Source organism: Lissotriton helveticus, chromosome 9 (genome assembly GCF_964261635.1).
Source record: "Lissotriton helveticus chromosome 9, aLisHel1.1, whole genome shotgun sequence".
Taxonomy (NCBI): domain Eukaryota; kingdom Metazoa; phylum Chordata; class Amphibia; order Caudata; family Salamandridae; genus Lissotriton; species Lissotriton helveticus.
In genome coordinates this window covers 519,190,352-519,209,914 of record NC_136070.1, presented here as the reverse complement: position 1 = coordinate 519,209,914, position 19,563 = coordinate 519,190,352, and the positions used below count along the sequence as shown (strand labels likewise).

General features: G+C 42.8%; 1 protein-coding gene across 1 annotated transcript in view; it reads left to right on the top strand.

The window, feature by feature from the left end:
• EXOC5 (exocyst complex component 5) overlaps positions 1-17,466 on the top strand; it is a 159,563-nt gene extending 142,097 nt beyond the window's left edge. The window contains exons 16-18 of the mRNA XM_078660366.1: positions 3,076-3,184; positions 3,341-3,556; positions 15,460-17,466. Of these exons, the coding sequence (XP_078516492.1) occupies positions 3,076-3,184; positions 3,341-3,556; positions 15,460-15,648 (514 nt within the window). The 3' untranslated portion in view covers positions 15,649-17,466. The remainder of the gene's footprint in view (positions 1-3,075; positions 3,185-3,340; positions 3,557-15,459) is intronic.
• The last annotated feature ends 2,097 nt before the right edge of the window (positions 17,467-19,563 follow it).

Below are 19,563 nucleotides of genomic sequence, written 5' to 3'. Positions count from 1 at the left end.
GTAATAGCAAGATCTAAAATAATGTAAATAGAATTGTTATATTTGCAAGTGTGTTTACTAGGTAATCATGCCACTATTCCATATACTTAGAAAACCTAGCAATCCTGCTCCTTCCTTGCCTCTCAGACTTGGTCATTCTCATGTCATGATGTCGATAAGACGAGAGGATTCTCGGTGAGGATCTCCTACTGGCTGTTTCGGATCAGATAAACGTTCCACCTTTTTGCAAAGATTGAAAAAAACCTTTGAAAAGCACTGTGAATAACCTGCCACATCCTGCACTTGGATTCCTCTTAAGTCCTCTGCAAACAAACTCATGACTAGATAGATGTATGGCAAAGTTATGGTCTTTATTGCTTCAGTGGGGTTTGATGCTGGTAGTTGATTCAGTGAGCATGGCGTTAGATTTTCCCATACTCTTACCAAGAGATGATCAGATCAAGAAAACTACAACATCTCTTGTTCGTTTCATTAGGACCATACTGTTGGTCTGCCAAAAAACGGGTACAAACTCCTGTCCAGCTACATACAGAGTGTACAGCACTGAAACTGGTGCCAAGACAATATATGGAGTTCAAATCGGGGCACATAATTCAAACGACATCCCAGTGGCCACACACAATAAATACCTGAAATGTATTTTGCAGATGCCAGTTAGCAGGAACAGAGAAACTGTACAACTGGAGGGGAGGTTCTGTCCCTTACACAATATGCCCAGACCGTCGGGGTTGGTTGAGAGTAACTTTATTGTAAGGTTGATTAAAGACAGACTTATCACTTTTCAAACAGTCCTGGTAATTCCACAGTTTAGAGTGTTAAGCAACATCCCGTTCAAAATCTCATGTGCCCATTGTTTTGATTCACCTAATAGTATTACGAGGGACTCACTGTAAACTGGTAGTGAAGGGTATTCTGACCATAGGCATTATGTAAATCTGGCCCATGTTCAAATATACTGTTTTCATCCCTTTATTGCAAACAAAATGAGACTTGGGAAGCTGATTCCCGTGTGAATATAATCTCTTTAGAAACACGTATAGTAATGCTAATCAAGGAAGAATGTAATAAACTTACATTGTTTTCAGAGATGCAGTGGTAATTGGTAAACCCACCCTTTTTGTGCTTAGATTTTCACACTCGAGCATCTGTACTATAAATGACACAGTGTTTGTTGAAAAACATGCATTGCCATAACCTGCTACTAAGTACGTGCATTGCGACCACAAGACACATAAAACATTGCTGATATCAGGTTTACTAGAAATGTGAAAAACACAAACATTTCCACCATGTTTCCCAGTGATATATGTCCTAAATCCTACACCCTACTCTTATCACTACACTCAGGGCAAAAAGTAAACTAAATGTGCCTAATGAGTGAATATTTAGATAGTCGCCCTGCATATTTGAAGACAGAATGCTTCTGTGTTGATCAGACTCTCAGCTGGAGCAGCAGTAAGAGGGGAACTGTTGTTCTGAATGAAAACTAGCATTTTATTTGGCAGCAGAGCTTGGCTGAAGTCTGCTTCTGTTCCATGTGTCTGACTTCGTTCTAGATACTAATGGAGCGAAGGCCTCTAACTCAAATGATCCTCTGTGTTTATATAACAAAATGACCACTGATTAATCTAGCTGAATATGAGCGAAAAACAAGGCAGGTGCGTTGTTGAAAGATCCATCCGGGACCCGTGTTCATAATATGCTTCACATCTCTACATATTCTATCTGTATCTTGGTGTCTTCCAGGCACACTCTGAGAAGTAGATATTGAAGCATATTGGCCAGACTCCCGTTTCCTAATCTGGTGATAAACGAGAAGGCGTTGTGTTGCTAACAATGGAGAATAATAACTCCGGTTAACACTAAGTGGATTTGACAGCTACTACTACTTCTGGCAGCAAGGCTGAGGAACTCCCGATTCCAGACAGGCTGTCCTCTGCAGGACTTATTGTCGGGCTCAGTGGCAGCATATAAAAACATGATTTAATAGGCAAGGGAACCTCAGACAGCAGTGGGCGGGTAGTGGTAGGGGAAGGCTGCACTCTCAAGAGCTATGTAGAGGACCCTCTGTATTTACCGGAACTGTTACCTAATCCCTGAAATCTTTCATCAGCTGGAAAATTGGAGGTTTACATGGTGCAAAACTTAGTGACACCCATGCCTTTAATGAGATGAATCTAATATTTGAAGTTACATCTTTGATGACATCAGAACCAGATGTACTCTATTGGTCCTATCAGAAATCATAGTTTAGTTGGGGGAAGGACACAGTGGTTACATTCTTGTGTTCCTTGTTGCATCCATTGTTTTGGCTTTATTTGTCTTACTTAGTTATAAAACTAGTATTGAGAGGACTTGTACTTTTGAGAAATTGAAAGATAGTCATGTGTTTTATTGAACAATATATTTCGGATTGTAGAAAAATGTCCACTTATTTTCATATAATAAGGTACCAGATTAGACCATTTGTTGAGACTCCCAGCTTTGGCACAAAGAGCAGCTGAGGTATGTTTCATTTTCCCAACATCCCGCAACTGTGTTGAATGGAGACGAAAAGATCATCGGAAGACAACTTAACCTTCGAGATTGTTATCAGCTTTGTGACTGCAATTGTTGCTGAAAAACAACCTAGAAAATCACTATTTCATTAAACTTTCATTTGGTTTTCTCCTAAACCGATATTTAAATGTTGTTGAGAAATAGCCAAATGACAAATATAAGTGATGAAACTCTCTCGCTATGTTAGCAGCTCTACCAAGTTCTTGGGTCCACGCGTGACTACCGGCTCCTTTCCAGATTGTTTTCCTTTCATCCTGGGACTTACAGTCCTTGTTTTTCCCGTTCTAAACCCAGAATGACAAGCCCCAGAATGCAAAAAAACTCCTAGACTGCAGCAGCTAGTCACGCATGGATTTGGAAAACTTTGCAGCTGCGTTAAGTGCAAATGAGCCAGTAGATCCATACTGCCTTTTAAGTATCCCGCAGCCAAATGCATGCATGTCACCTTAATCATTTCTTCGAAATCTATTTTGTATTATTTTAACCAGAAAATATTGTTAAAATTGTTTTCTGAAGGACGCTGAATTGTATGATTGGGCAGATGAAACACATCCTTTCAACAGAACAGAAGAAAACTGATTTCAAACCTGAAGATGAAAATAATGTTTCGATCCAGTATACCACTGTGAGTCTATTCAATATCCTCTTTCAGTATCACACATATTATAATGTTAATAGTTGCATATGTAAGAGACATAAAATTGGAAGTGAGTTCATTACATTTACCTAAGTGACTTTTCCCCCACAAGTCAAAAAAATAAAGATCTTTTTTTTTCTTTAGGCATGTGTCAAAGTATGTATATATGTTAGAAAGCAAGTGGAAAAAATAAGGAATTCCATGGATGGCAAAAATGTGGACACAGTTCTGATGGAATTTGGGGTTCGTTTTCATCGCCTGATATATGAACATTTGCAGCAGTATTCCTACAGCTCCATGGGTGGCATGTTAGCAATTTGTGACGTGGCTGAATACAGGAGGTGTGCCAAAGACTTCAAGGTCAGTATGTATCCTTTCCCCGCTACTTTTCGTTTTTTTAACAATATCTTGTGTAATATTTTAGGAAAACCATAGTCCTAATGATAGCAGCTGTGGGGCTATCGATATTATCTGCATATTGTTCTGTCATCCCTGCTAAGCCCTCAAATGCTGTCTAATGCCTGCTATTTGCTCTTGAATATTTTTGTAGAATGAGGAAGCGCTGAATAAACAGGCAGAATTTAAAACCATTTTTTTGGCAGGGGGGTAAAAAAACAAATGTGGTAAAACGGTACTTTATGACAGCCCCATAGAGCATATCTGATATATATGGCTTTCTAAGTTTTGGATTTTTTCCCTCCCTGATTTGTGGCAAGCGTATTAAGAAATTGCACACACACACTGCAAACTGAGATTTCTTTTCGTTCTGTAGATATATGGGAGGTTGTTAGCTACTTAAGCAAAATCTAGCATTCTATTTCATGAGACCTTCACCAACAAAGCCAAAGTTCCCAGACTTCTCATTGAGAGATGTCTTTTAGAGATTGGAACTGAGTGAGTTGTGTAACAACCTAGAGAAAAAGCATAAAAACTCTGGAAAAGCAGTGGCTAGCTTAGCCGCCAAGTTAGTTCACTAAAGAGACAGAAAACCAATATGGTCAAACATGTCTTTTTAGATCACTTGTGGTTGGGTCGCACCACCTCCATAGAATTGTATTTAGTTTATACATACTCTCAGACGTAGGTAATCCTGTTATCCAGGCTAAAAAAATGACAATTTTTTACTCTTGACATCTACGTGTTGGAAGAATTCATGTAAAAAGTTGGACTTATTTTATTTGTTTATTGAATTTATAAAAGAGTAATATGGCCCTCATTTGAGGTCTCTGCCCCTGGTGCATGTAAATCAAAAGACAATTACTTATACCTTTTTAGAAAAAGTAAAATGGAGCTGCATGTAAGAATACCATTATATTCCTCTTGTGCTCTAAAGGTGTGAGAATACTATGCAGACCTACCTATTATATAAGTGCTAGTGTGGTTTTAGTTTTAGGATGAAAAAACATAGTATCCTTACTTCAAAAATCAGTATGATGTATTAATACCCAATTAATTCTAGCACAGCATTGAGTTTATCTCTTCATATCTTATATTATTCCACAGGGAACTTAAGCTTCAGTCTGATTCTGAATAGGGGTGTGTGTAGCTCGTGGAATTTGACTCTACGGAATTCCGCGAGTTACATAAAAACTCCACAAGATTCTCCGGAGGCTCACCAACGAGCGGATATAGGCATCCCTTGCTGTGATTGTGTCCAAAAGGACGAGAGAGCCGCGCATATGCATAACATATGCATCAGGTTTGCATCTGGAGCCACACTTCTTGGGCATTTTGCAGACACTTCTGGGAATATGCTTTTTTTGTGTTTTTTTTATTAGAATTTAGTCTCAGTTATAACACACAGTATTATACCACAAAGTAATGTATAGTAATCTTCAAAATTCCAAGCACAATTTAGTCAGTTGAAGCGGAGAATAACCATGTGAGGACACCCTCGTACATTGTGGAAACAACGGAAAAAGCATTTCAAATATTTGTGGTGTGTATCAACTTCAATCCACAAAGACAAAAAACTTCTTTACACTTAAACAGAACCACCACCCCCCCATATGTCTGTCCAGTCCCTTGAAGCAACATGATTCATGACGGCAGGTAGACCCTCCATGTAGCCTACGCCACCTATTGATGTACTGTCCCCTCCAGGTCAGGGCTAACAATGCTCACGTCACCTTGAGTTGTGTCCCCCCGGTCAGCTGGTTGGGAGGTCGGATCAGGGTCCCCCTGGAGGTCTATTATCATTCTGGGAATATGTTATGTAGTCAATGCAGTCTTAGATATTTTCTGTGCAGTATCATGTATTGGATGAATTTAAATCTAGTGTTGCAGGAAATTTTTCTGGGGAAAGCTAATAAAGCTTTCTAGTCCTTATCTTGAAGTTCCTTGCCCAGTTCTTGTCCCCACTTCTCTCTCAAGTGTGTAAGGGGTACTGCGGAGTGTGTGCATATAACTCTGTATAAAGCAAACACAATCTGTGTAGCCATCGTAATAAATGCCTGCCATTGCTCATCAAATATATATTATCTTAAAAGAAATGTCAACGCTTTTCTCTAAAAGAATGACAAAGTTCCATTCTGAGTAGGACTTAAAATCTTTTTCAAACTTTTTGACTTCCACACTTTCACTAGGACCAATCCACTTGGTGTATCCGGCCCGGGTTCCATCGCAGTTGGCCTAGAATTGCACATAGGCCCCAGTCTACCACAAATATTGACAATCATTCTCACCTTGCACTTTTCGGCACTATTTGTGCTTAAAGTATAAAAAATTCATATCTCCGGTTCTCCTTATTGGTAATTCCCTTGTGAGTAAGTAATGTCTTCTTCAGTGGAGATGATGAGTGGAGTGTTGTCAACTTATGATGTAACTTTAAATATTTTGGGGCATAACCTTGGTGGTCTGAGCCTCCTTTTCCAAACTAAATCCTAGCACATTCCCTAACACCCCACTGGATAGGGAATCCAAGAGCCTGTATACCTTTGGAAAAAGATTTTCTTCTGCCAGCCTCGCCCTGTGGTTGGTGAACATTGCATGTCTTTTGGACCAATTCTCCCTCTCATTCTGCAACTCGGTTGCGCAGGTGCTGCCTATGGTCTTGGAGCAGGCATGTGCCGTACTCTTCCAAGGTATTGCGGGGACACAGCTAAGTTTTCCATATGCTGTGTGCTGATATTTGACAGACTTACTTACTGGCCTGAGCGGTTTCTTTGTAAGTGACCTTTAGGTGTCACGCATGGTTGACAACCACGGACTTTTCAGGGGATGTTCATGCCTCGCTCATGGACATGCCATTTGATGGCTCCTGTCTCTTCCGAGACAACGCAGACTCCGTGCTAGAGCACTTCAAGTACAGCAGAGCTATGGCCTGGTCCTTTGTCCTTTCCATGGCCACTTGCCAACCCCAGTCCTTCTATTGTGGCCATGAAAGGGGCTTCCAGCCACATCTCTACCCACCCAGTCGCCTGGGCAACCAAGCTCCCCTGTGTGCCTGGGGACTCGATACCCACTGACCTTGTGGGTCAGGTAGCCAGAGGTCAGGCCAGTCCACTACACCACCGGCAGCGGCAGCTCCAAGCCTCTTTATTTTGCCCTCAGACCAACATCCGCACCTAGTGGGCGGCAGGATATGCCATCACCTGCACCACTGGAGGCCAATAACATCCAACCGCTGGAATCTCCAGATTGTCCAACGGGCCTACTCCCTCCCCTTTGTGATTACCCGTTCACCCATGCCACCCACTTGTGACAGGCTGACAGAGGACTATATCTCCTTTCTCCACCAGGAAGTGTCAGCTCTCTTGGCAAAGGGAGCCATAGAGAGGGTGCCGGAATCAGAAATCGGCCCTGGTTCCTATTCATGCTACTTTATGATGCCCAAGAAGGATGATGGCCTTCGTCCCATCCTAGACCTGTGCCCTCTCAATTTCTGCCTCAAAAAGGGAAAACTAAAAATGCTCACGCCCACTCAAGCCCTGTCTACCCTGGACCCGGGAAGCTTGAATGTAGCGTAGGACTTGCAGTATGCATACTTCTGCATCCCCATCCTACCTACCCACAGACGTTCTCTGTGGATCACGACAGGCCACTAGAACTTTTATTTCACTGTGCTCTCCTTTGGCCTTACCAGTGCCCCTCTGGTATTCACCAAGGCAATGGCAGTGGTTGCAGCTCATCTGCGGGTCTCAGGGGTGCCAGTTTTCCCTACCTCAATGACTGGCTGTTGAAGACTGGCTTGTCCCAGACAGTCATTTCCCTCGCCAGACTACGGCGGATCTCCTGCACTCGCTGGGGTTCACTATCAAAATACCAGTGTCACAGCTGACCCCTTTTCAGATGCTCTCTTTCATCAAAGCTGTTCTAGACACAGTGCAGTTTCCAACTTATCCTCCCGAATGACAAGTCCAGTATATTCAGGCTATCATATCAATGTTTCAGCCTCTATCCTGGATTTCGGTGAAACTGACTCTGAGGCTGCTGGGCCTTATGGCCTCCTGCATCCTGCTTGTTACACATCCCCGCTGGCATATGCAGGCTCTGCAGTGGGACCTGAAGTTCCAGGGGCTCACCATCAGGGGAATCTCTCAGACTTGGTCCAGATCTCGAAGGGCACTGCAAAAGATCTGCAGCCCTGGTTAACGAACAGCGATTGGGTCAGCGGAAGACCCCTCTCCTTTCCCCAACCCAATGTGACAGATGTGTCACTCCTGGGCTGGAGTGGCCATCTAGGAAAGGTGCAGATCAGAGGCCTCTGTTCTCCGGCCGAATCCGAACTCCACATCATTCTGTTGGAGCTCCGAGCAATCCGACTGGCATTGAAAGCCTTTCTACCCTCCATCAAGGGAAGGCTAGTGTCTGAGTTAATGGACAACACCACTGCTATGTGGCACTGCAAGAAATAGGGCGGGGTGGAATTGTGGACCCTTTGTCAAAAGGCCCTGCATCTCTGGAAATGGTTGTAATGCCAGGGCATTGCCCTGGTCATTTAACACCTGGTGATATCTCTGAACACCGGCGTGGATGAACTCAGCAGAAGATGCGCCTAGCGGATCACTAATAGCGTTTACATCCAGAGATAGTGCAAGGCCTCTTTCAATAATGGGGGGAACCTTGGTTAGATCTGTTTGCCACCGCAGAGAACATACAGTGTCAACAGTTCTCTGTGCTGGAGTTTCCAAGATATTCTCGCTCGGAGGCGCTTTTTATCTTGAGTAGAGCTCAGGCTTTGTACGCCTTTCCGCCCATACCAGGCCCAAGTCATCTGTGTGGCTCCGGACTGGGCTCTGAGAATCTTGTATTCTGAGCTGTTGGCCCTCCAATCAGGTTGCTTCTTCAGGAGGATCACCCGTCTCAGCAGCAGGGGAGTGTTCTCCACACAAACATGTTAACACTCCGCCCTCATGTGTGGAGATTGAGAGGCAGCAGTTGGCGGCTTTAAACCTTCTGCCCAAAGTCTGTAATGTCATCTTGGCAACCAGCATCCTTCCTCCAACACTGCATCCACTTGCCATTGGGGCAAGTTTATGGCATGATTTGCAGACAAGAACCCCCCACCCCTCTTTTGCCCCGCTTTTTCTGCTCCGGTTTATTCTTTCTCTTGCCCACCAGGCTCTGCTTTGGGCACCTTAAAAGGCCACCTTTCTATCGTTTTGGCATTTCTGCGGTTGCCAGATCAGCCATCCTTTCTCTATTGTACATAGGTTTCTGAAAGGTCTTCGACACTTGTTCCCACCTTCACCCTTCGTCATACCACAGTGGGATCTAAATTTAGTTCAAACTCTTTGGATGTGTGCTCGTTTTGAGCCGCTACACAACTGTCCTATCGGGATCCTTACTTTCAAATTGTCTATTATAGTGACAGTAACTCTCAGGCTTTATCATCTGAGCCTCCGTACCTCGACATCTTCCCAGAAAATCTGGTCCTTTGCACTAGAGATTCCTTCCTACTGAAAGTTATCACTCCCATTCATGTAGGCCAGTCCATCACTTTGCCTACTTTTTACGCTCTGCAACATCCCTCTTAAGCAAGAGGAGCGACTCCACCAGCTGAACCTAAACAGAATTTTGTCATTCTACCTTGACTACACAAAAGCGTTTGGGGTGAATGAACAACTCTTCGTGGGGTTATTGGTGCCCAGAAAGGGAAGGCAGTACAGACACGTACCATCTCTAGGTGGCTCTAGCTCTGCATCAAATTCTCCTATGCATTGACCAAGAAGCAAAATCCGGAGGCTTTGCATGCTCATTCTATCAGAGCTAAAGCTTTGACCACTGCGTTAGCATATATATTTCCGGTCCTGTACATCTGCAGACAGCAATGTGTGCATCTCTGCACACGTTTACGAAGCACTACTGCCTGGAGAGTCCGGTCCGTCGGTACGTGCACTTAGCCTGCTCCGTCTGCTTGGTGTCAAAGAGCAGGGCGTTGCTTCTGATCTGCAGAAAGGTATCACTGCGTCGATTTCTTTTCAGGAAAACAGCTGCAGAAGCAACACCTGAGGTCCCGGACTGGAAGGGGCACATCAGACACGGATAGTAATCACAGATGGCAGAGTCCAGCAACACCTGCAGAGTTGCAATGAGTCTTTTGTGTCCCTGACACTTCAAAATACAGGAGGCAAGACAACAAACGTGGGTTCAAGGATGTAGAGAATAGGTCCAGCCCTTCTCACACCAGAGAAAAAGCAGCAGGCAGCAGGCCAACACAACAAAGCAGGTAGCAAAGTGGCATTCCCTCTTCCAGCACAACAGCTCTTCTTCCAAGCCGAATGTCCCTGGTTCCAGCAAAGTACTAATTTGGTGATGTCATGGGACCAGTACTTCTACCCAAATGTGCCTTTCAAATGGGGGAGACATCAGAAAGGCCTTTGAAGATCACAGGGTCTCTGCTTGCCTGCCCTGGCTCCAGACACTACAGGGGAGTGAGCAGCTCTTTTTGTGGGGACATGCACAGCCCTAGTCAGGTGCAAGTTTCCTCTCGTCCCCCCAATCTATCTCAGGAAGGCCTATCAGCCTGGTGATGGGCCATCAGGATGCAAATGTCACACCACAATTCACTTTATGTGATTGTCTGGAGGGAATACACAAAGCTTAATTGTCACCCAACCCAGATGTGTATTCAGTGTCAGGCAGAGGCACATAATGGTTAAAGGAAGAATATGTCAACTTTCTAAAAGGAAACACAAGGGGATGATAGACGGAGCGCTGAAACTTTTCAGACACTCACTGCCAGTCACAGATCAGGCTTAAATCCATCCTCGTTCTTTAGCTCACTTCGCAACTCAAGTTCAGAAATCTGTGACTGGGGGTGAGTGAAATGTTTCAGCGCTCCGTCCATCATCTCCTTGTGTTTATTTTCAGACTTACAATTTAAAACCCAACTTTACCTTAAGTTGTGATTTTACATTGTGAGTCCAGAGACACCAAACTCCAAATCTCTATACTTTCCCAATTGGAAATTACACTTAAAATATGTTTTAAGGCAATCTCAACGTTAATTACCAGTAAATTCAGTCTATTAGTTCTTCTTCTTTAGTCTGTCCCTTGGCGCCGGGAAACCCACTGCGGGTAGCTGCGCGCATTATAAGTTTAAATAAATAAATAATAAATTGATGGGAGAGTTGGGCCTTGCAGTTATGAAAAATGAATTTAGCAGTTTTTCACTACCAGGACATGTAAAAGCCAAAGGTACATGCCCTGCCTTTTAAATATACTGCACCTACCCCATAGTGCTGCCTAGGGCCCGTCTTATGGGTGACTTGTATGAAATAAAAGGGAGGGTTGGGGCTGGCAAGTAGGTTACTTGCCAGGTTGAAATTGCAGTTTAAAACCGCACACACAGGCCCTGCAGTTGCAGGCCTGATCCATGTTTAAGGGCTACTGAAGTGGGTGGCACAGTCAGTGCTGCAGGCCCACTAGTAGCATTAATTTTGTAGGCCCTGGGCACATATAGTGCACCTTACTAGGGATTAAAGTAAATTAAATATGCCAACTATGGATAAGCCAATGTTACCATGTTTAGAGTACAGAGCATATGCACTTTAGCCTTGAGCACTAATTAGCAGTGGTAAAGTGCCTAGAATCCTTAAGCCAGCAAACAATGAATTCCACAAAATAGGCCAGAAGCCAAAAAGTCGGGTAAAACCACGCCAAGGATGCCAGGTCTGACAGTCATTATTAACAATTGGACGGTTTTTACCACAACAGTCCTACAGGGCTCATAATTTACTTTATAGACCTAAAGGCTCCCATCTAAAAGAACAAGATCATCTGCATATAGAAGACAGAGAATGTATTTCCCACCTATATTCTGTGAAAAGACCCAGTGCTCCTTAACGCAAGAGGGAGATCTGCCAGATACAAAGGAAAAATGTTCAAGCAAGAACCATACCCCATCCTAAGACCAATTTTCACTGTTATCTTATTAGCTAGTAAACCAAAGGACTCCACCTGTACCAAAATTTCAATATGTAGGGCCATATGGTGTCTCTGTCTAATAAAAAGTATATTTACTAGATTGCTCCATCGGTTTCCTGGCTAAAGCGACATAGCTGGAGAATGATCTAAAGTTAGGTGTGCTCCAAATCCACATTGTTCATTGGGGATAAGGACGAATAACACTGTTTTCCTTTTAGGATTATGTAGCGATATGGCTGTGGAGAGGAGAAAACATTTTTGGTTTGACATTTACATTTTGTGGATTCAGCAATGCCACAATCCATTGAGAGACTTATTCCTGTTAATGCTGATGAGAAGTAGATATTTTTGATTAGGATTAGACATGTCAGGAGTAAAACTATTGCAGGTCTGTTAGTAGATCAAACTAACAAACAGTGCATCATATTGCAATAGTCTTTTTTTTCGCGGTTACACCCTGTAAAAAGCAAGTGTTAAGGGGCTAGAAGAGGTGTACTACAATGTTATTTTTCAATCCCACTCAATTTATTAATTTTTCATCCATCATTGTTTTCCCCACTGCCCGTGTTACCAGCACTGTGCAATTGACCAGGTATTGCTTCTCTTAACACTGTGTTATTCAGCCATTGTATAAAATGAAATGCAAAGAATTACATTTTACCTTTTAAATAAAGGAATATTTGTGGAAATCTAGAAAGAGGGCTCGCTTGTTCACAGAAAACCACAGTAGGAAGAGATGCTGCTCTTGACATTACTAGAATGCAGATCATCATTTGACAAAGTATCCTTTTTAATGATACTTTATCAATTCAGAAATTGTATGATTGTTCTCAACATAGCGAGACACCTGAAATCAGCCGCGGCCCATCCATATGGGTGAAGAAGAGTGTCTGTCAGTTTGAACAAACATTGGCTTGACAGACCCTCTTGTTCAGGTCATCTAGCCAGGAGATAAACATGCGCTAAATGCACAGGCTCCTGGCTGCCTGAGCTGAATTGTGCCAAGCTGACAATTTCACTACCCCGTGAGCATGACCTCAGCCTGGCAAGAGTGCCTTGATGCCCTCCCGCTTCTGACGAGGGGAAGGGTCACTGATTGCCTGGTGTTAGACCTGGCATCATTGGCGTGGGTCCCCCTTCCTGTTTTCGCTACCTATCTCTTATGTTGGCTGGATTTAGATGCTCTGGGCGCCGTGCCACTGCTAATCAGTGCCACAGCGCGAATACTCCCTGTGTAAAGATAACTGTATGAATTAGGATAACCATAATGCCTACATCTGTGTAGCATGTTCTAATAGCGAGTTACCCTCCATTTTACTGTTTACTATTATGAAAGCGATCCGTTCTCACAGGCCGGAATGGGCTGGCTGAGGATTACCTTCTATAATCCTATCTGACCCCAGGAACCTGATAGGAACCTCGAGTTTGATATGTTTATGCTCAGGACATTGAGGTACACCTTTTAGTAAGGATCATTTAGATATCCCCTGTTCGAAAATGCCTCTCCTGGAATCGCAGTATTTTCTTGCCTAAACTTTTCTGTAGGCTTTGCTAGCATGTTTATGGCCATCTGGTTTTGGAGCAGCAGGGCCAGCTGGGTCAGACCTGGCTGGAGAGAGAGATCAGTATTCAGAGCATGGAGAGGGGTGACTCTTTGATCTGAGCAAGGCCGTACCTGGCAAGGTGAATGAGGGCTCCACCTCCCACTGGGCGTTTGATAGCAGACCCCCTCATTCTGAAAGGGCTGGATGTCGCCTCATAAACCAAGTACTCCCCGACCCCACCGAACTGGTTCTGACTGGATTCAGTGATTTGTGACTTCAGAGAAAAAATAATTTTTAGGAATAAAACGCTGCACTGGAACTTTGTTCAGGGTGTTCCTTCTGGATGTCAAGACAAAACTCTGTCCGAGTGAACAGAGGAAAGGACTTTGAAACTTTCACCATGCTTGCCGAAGAAACTACCCGAGGGCCTGAATCGAGAGTGCCTCCTGTTGAAGTCTCAGGGACAATAGACTTTACCCCATCAGCCGTCGGAGTTCCTGTACGAGGAATTCTACTTGCAGGGGAGGCCTCCGCCAAGTAATCCGGAGCCTCTAGTTCTACTGTAAGGAACGCAGACTGGTAATCCTTTGCTGAACCCGTGCGGGCAGCTGCAACTAAGAAAGAGCTGCCGCCGCTGAGAGCCTGCCTGAATTTGAACTTTCTGAACCTTTGCTGAATCTGCGTGGGCTACTGCAGCTCAGAGAGATCTGCCGCCTCTAAGAGCCCTCCTGAATTTGAACTTTCGGAACCTTCGCTGAATCTGAGTGGGCTGCTGCAGCTAAGAGAGAGCTGTAGCCGCTGAGTGCCCACCGTTGTACCAGCCTGGTCGAGATCATCCTTTGTCCTGTGGGCCGCCGTAGCTAAGAGAGAGCTGCTACCGCTGAGTGCCCGCACCTTTGCCAACTTTGCATCATCGTGGTTCGTCTTGTGGGCCGCCGCAGCTAAGAGAGAGCTGCTGCCGCTGAGTGCCCGCACCTTTGCCAACTTTGCATCATTGTGATTCGTCCTGTGGGCCACCGCAGCTAAGAGAGATCTGCTACCATTGAGTGCCCGCACCTTTGCCTCATCGTGATTTGTCCTGTTGGCCGTCCCAGCTAAGGGAGAGCTGTTGCCGCTGTGTGCCCGCATCTTGTTCACCATTGTCGAGGATTGTCGTTATCTTTTCGTGGGCTGCCGCAGCTAAGAGAGAGCTGCTGCCGCTGTGAGCCCACCACGGAGCTGCAAGATGAGTCATTGCCACCACCAGCCCAGGCCGCTACAGCCGCGTGCTGCTGCCACTGAGAGCCCGCCTGTCCTGGAGTGCCTGAATCATTGTGGGTGCACGTGGCGGACCCCTGCAGCTAAGACTTGTGGTCGCTGGGAGTCCGCCTGTCACAGTCTCCGCTTCTCCGAGAAGCTACGTGCTGTGTCCCCTTTCAACGGCAGGTACCTGGTACACAACGGGTCGCCTAGATTCCGGGCTTGAACTCACTCAGTGTCAAGTTCTGGTGAATACGTTTTTGCCTTTTTAGTCCCTACTGGTTTACAAGCATTGTAGTTTGTTAAAACGCTTTGAGAGTCTTGAGTTAAACCTGAGATAAAGATATTATTTTTCTATACCTACTTGAGTTGTGGCCTTTTGTGGTGTCATTACTGCCTTATTGTGCATGGTCATAAATGCTTCGCAAACTGCCTCTGAGATAGGCCTAACTGCTCGTGCTGCAGTACCGCAGGGGTTGCCAAAGGGGGTAGCCCACTTGCCCTGACTTAGGAAGAAGGGTCCGTATTTGGACATTGGCGCCAGCCATTGCCAACTAGAGACCCCCATTTCGAACATCTGGGTTCTTCGGTTTTAAACCCTGAAGTGCCCATAGCCGAGTGTCAATCATGTGACACCTCGTCACTGACCCCATCCAACTCTGTGACGAGTGAGGGCTTGCTGCCTCCCCTCATTGGCAATGAGAGAAAGCAGCACTTCCAACCATCCTGGGACCTCTGAGTCTTTCCTATCCTGGAGTTGCAGTGCAGGGAAGTTTTATGTTTTTGAATGTTTGGTGTGTGCGTGTATGTATAAATGTAGGAATTTGGTGTGACTGGGTGTTGTGAATTGGTGTGTGTGTGTTTTGTTAATGAATGTGTGAGTGAGTGTATATGTGTTCATGTGTGGCCCACCTACACCTATCCCTGCTATAATTTCCCTTACCGTTCCAGTGGGGCAAAGCAAAAACAATGTTTAGTTGTTAAAAACAACATCATATTAATATTCTATGCAACTTGGAAATTGTTTTTGATAGCTGTATTTCTAGAAGCTATGTTTTTCCCTTTGTGTTTGGTCATAAACTGATTTCTCTTTATTTTGTTTCCAAACAGATCCAACTAGTGTTGCAGCTCTTTGATACACTGCATTCACTGTGCAATCTTCTGGTGGTAGCCCCTGATAATTTAAAGCAAGTCTGTTCAGGAGAACAACTTGCCAATTTGGACAAGAACATTCTTCACTCCTTTGTGCAGCTACGTGCAGACTACAGATCTTCACGTCTTGCTCGCCATTTTAGCTGAGACTGAGACTGGAAACAAAAAACTCATATTACACTTATGCCAGATCTTGGTTATTTGAAAGCACAGGGAATGACCCCTTATTAACAGCTTAGGTTTGTTTTTAACGGACAATAACGACTGGTTATTAAAAAATTCGGTCATATTTAAGATACATTTTATTAGAAGACTTGAGAAGGTCTGATATTTTTGCATATTTCTCATAAGTTAAAACTCGCCTACTTGTGTTGAATTGTTTAATACTGTGCAACACTGATTTTTGTATTGTAAAATAAAATGTTACAATAGAGCAAGTCAGTGAATTATTGAAAACATTTATAGCTTCACATCACAGGTCCGATTTACTTCTTTAGACATGTGCAGTGCACAGATAATGGATTGCTTACAACAGAGCTCCCTTAAGACATAATCTTCTTCCAACTTTAATAGCACCTACTTTTGCACTGCTAATCCAATGATATTCGTACATTTGTGTTTTAGTGATGTGTAGTATGCCATCCACATTTAATTGTGTACTTTGATTGGCTCTTGAATGTCATTAATGCAACACTTGCATTGGACAGACAGTAAATGCATTCTGTGTGTGGTCTTTAATGACAAAATAATCGAGAGGAAGGTTTGATGCTGGTATTTATGTATAACACTCCGACATGTTTCGGTTGAGTTGAATCTCATTTTTAGCGTGTAGTATGATTAAAGCCTAATTTCCTAAATTAATACAACATACATTTAGAGCTCACAATAACCTTTTTGTTAACATCTTGCACATTAGACACGTTTGTAAAAGTAGACATGTCAATAAAACACAGATGGAAGGCTGCATGCTATGAACCGTGGCCAAAATGTGACAATACTACTCTGCAGTGTGTTTGTGGCTCTTTGTTGACTAATGAGAGGCGCACAAAGATGAAACGTTGTTTCTAAAATAGTATTCGTAATACATTTATAGTGCCTCTGATCACAGTCATTTTGTGACAGGTAACTGAAGGAAGGTGCATTTACTCTACAGTCATGCTTTACCCAATCATGTGTACCAGGATTTCGGAAAACAGTTTTTAAAAAAATGAAACCTTATTCTAAATTCCATTCAAAGTGGAGTTAAACATTTTGTTGATGTAAGAATTCCAGTTGGGCTGGGTGATATCAAGCAACAATCCATCACCCAAATCAGCAGGATGTTTATTATATTTCATCTATAATTTATTGTTTACCACCTTTAAGGTGTATTTTCACATTGAAATTCTAGATGTTATTGCTATAGTTCTGTTTTCATGCTTTCGTCAGTCTCCACTGAAATTCCAAGGGATGGCTATCTTGCAAAAACTTAACCAATTTCACTGGTTTTGGAAATATTAATTCACTGAACATAGGTAATATACGCTTTTTTAAGCTACATGAAGATATTTGTACGAATGGAAGAGGCGCATTATTATTGTGTGCCAAGGATGAAAAGGCAGTGGGATTCTTAACCTTATACGGTATTTATTGCTAACCATATGCGGTATTTAACAAATTATCCATTTGTGAAAGTCCCAAGATCTACTTGAAAAACTGGTTAGAAATTCTTGGACTGCAAATCAAGAAGTGCTTAAATTTTTTTTATATTTTGTAACTTTCTTGTTGTCACTTACATTTTAAGGTTGTATAAATTCGATTAATCACTGTATTGTTTAATAAAATAGCTGTAGTGTTATCATGCATGAGCTTTGTGCAATACTTTCCATTATGTTTCTTTAGTAAATGATAGCAAACTTTTCACAGGAAAGTACCTACAGTTAAGACATGTAAACATTTCTCCTCAATAAATAATACTACCATTAAGTGGCCTTTCATTTCATTCCATTTCTACATTTTTCAAATGCCATCAAGGTTGGCATTGTATAGTATTGCCGGTCATCTAATAATATATTTTAAAAAAACAACACTGTACCAATTAAGTTAAGATTTGTACATTGTTTCGAAGTGCAGTGTCTGACTTTTTTCACTATCTACATAATGCATTATTGTCAAAAGCTGCATGCGTAGGGCTGCTAATTGATCATCTAAAGACGCCAGGCAGTTCTGGCTGTCACATACTGATTTTGCTAAAATATTTACCGGTTTGGAGTACCTGCGACTACATCTTTCATAGATATTTCTCCATTTGTGATGACACAGGCTAAATTGGACTCATAGCAAAATGCATACAAGTTTACATGTTCTCTGATTACAGGTGAAGCACTGTTTAGTCCTTAACATTGTTAAAGGTTTTGTTTTTAGCCTTTGCATACTAAGTGTAAAGGGCTCAGGAGACTAGCAGCTGCCAATCAATTAAAACATCGAGCAGATCCTCAACAGTCTAAAATAAGACTGTTGAGCTGCCTCTGTGATGTTTAAAGTTTCCTGAACTTTCTTAAGTAGGTCTATGGTCAAAAGAAAAAAGCGTCTGCCCCTTCTGGAACTACAGTCAAATGCTCAAGTCGAGCTCTTCCACAGGTAACAAAAAGTGTTTTATAGCAGAAAGCTCTTGAGAACCACCAGTTTATATTTATATTGCCAATCACCTGCAGCAACGTCTGTACCTCACACTCAAGTAGGGATTTTCTCCTTGGAACTGTACAGACAAAAATTATCATGTTGAATGGTCAGTCTAAACAAAAACTTCGCCATTATCTTGTAGACAAAATGTTGTTTTTAAGTGACTTTCACAGTCTTATGCACACACGTGTGCATACCTAAACCGTTCATACGTCTTGTTAACAACTGTTTGTGTTTTTGTGTGACGGTGCACTCATGATTGCAAAAAACCCTCCCTGCATCAGGAAAGGGATGGTGTTTCACAGGTGAGGTGCTTCTTGCCTTCCATAATGGTCAATCTGTGTGGCTGGCCATCTTGTATCTTGAAGGCAACAAAAATAATGTGCAGTCATAGACAGCTGTCAGCAGTTACATTTCCACTGGGTATAGTATCTTCACTTTACTTGCTCAAGTTCTTGAGATAGGGGTTAGCCTTTTCTTTATAATTTGTCTTTAATCATCAGAGTATACTCCCTTCTTAAAATGCATTTAAAAAAACTGGATAACATGGTTTCTGTGGGAAACCGGAATTACGAAGTCACTTCACATTAGAGTACAGATTGTTGCGCTCCTCAAATTCAGGAAAGTTCTCCAAACTAAGTTGTTCAATAATAACGCATAGAAAGTTCGCTTGAATTGTCCAGTAACTATGGAGATCCATTCTCATGGCCACAGCATTGATCACTTCCTCACCCAGACAAGCAGAAGTAGTGAGCTGTAGTTGTTGTAAATTGTTGTAAGCCTCCCTTTGTAAAAGAAGAAATAAATACTTTGAAAGTAAATGAACTCCCAATAAAGGTCACTGATTTTATGAACTCTAGCCCCAAAGCTCCCAATTATAGCACTTTTGATTTAACATCTAAACCTTAAGATGATCTCTTTGGAGTGGTATCAAGGGACCTGCCTACTTGAAGATGAAGCTTGTGTTCTCAAGCTCCCTCCTGCACGCCCCCAATGTTAGATAAAACTGGTGAATACATGTTTGGGGTTACACCTTAAACATAGATTGAGATCCCTTAGTGGGAGATTCCTTAGCCTGTCAAACCTTTGACTAACTCTAATTCGCCCACATTAGAGAAACATGACAAGATAAAACCATCAGGTCTCTTCATCTTTCGAACCACAACTAGTCTCAACTATGGTCAACTACCCTCCACCGTGCTTCAATACATAAGTATATATCCAATATTACTTTTGCAGAAAAGTAATATTGGATATATATTTATGTATTGAAGCACGGTGGAGGGTAGTTGACCATAGTTGAGGATAGTTGTGGTTCGAAAGATGAAGAGACTTGATGGTTTTATCTTGTCATGCTTCTCTAATGTGAAAGAATTAGTGTTGGTCAGATCTGTGAAAGAA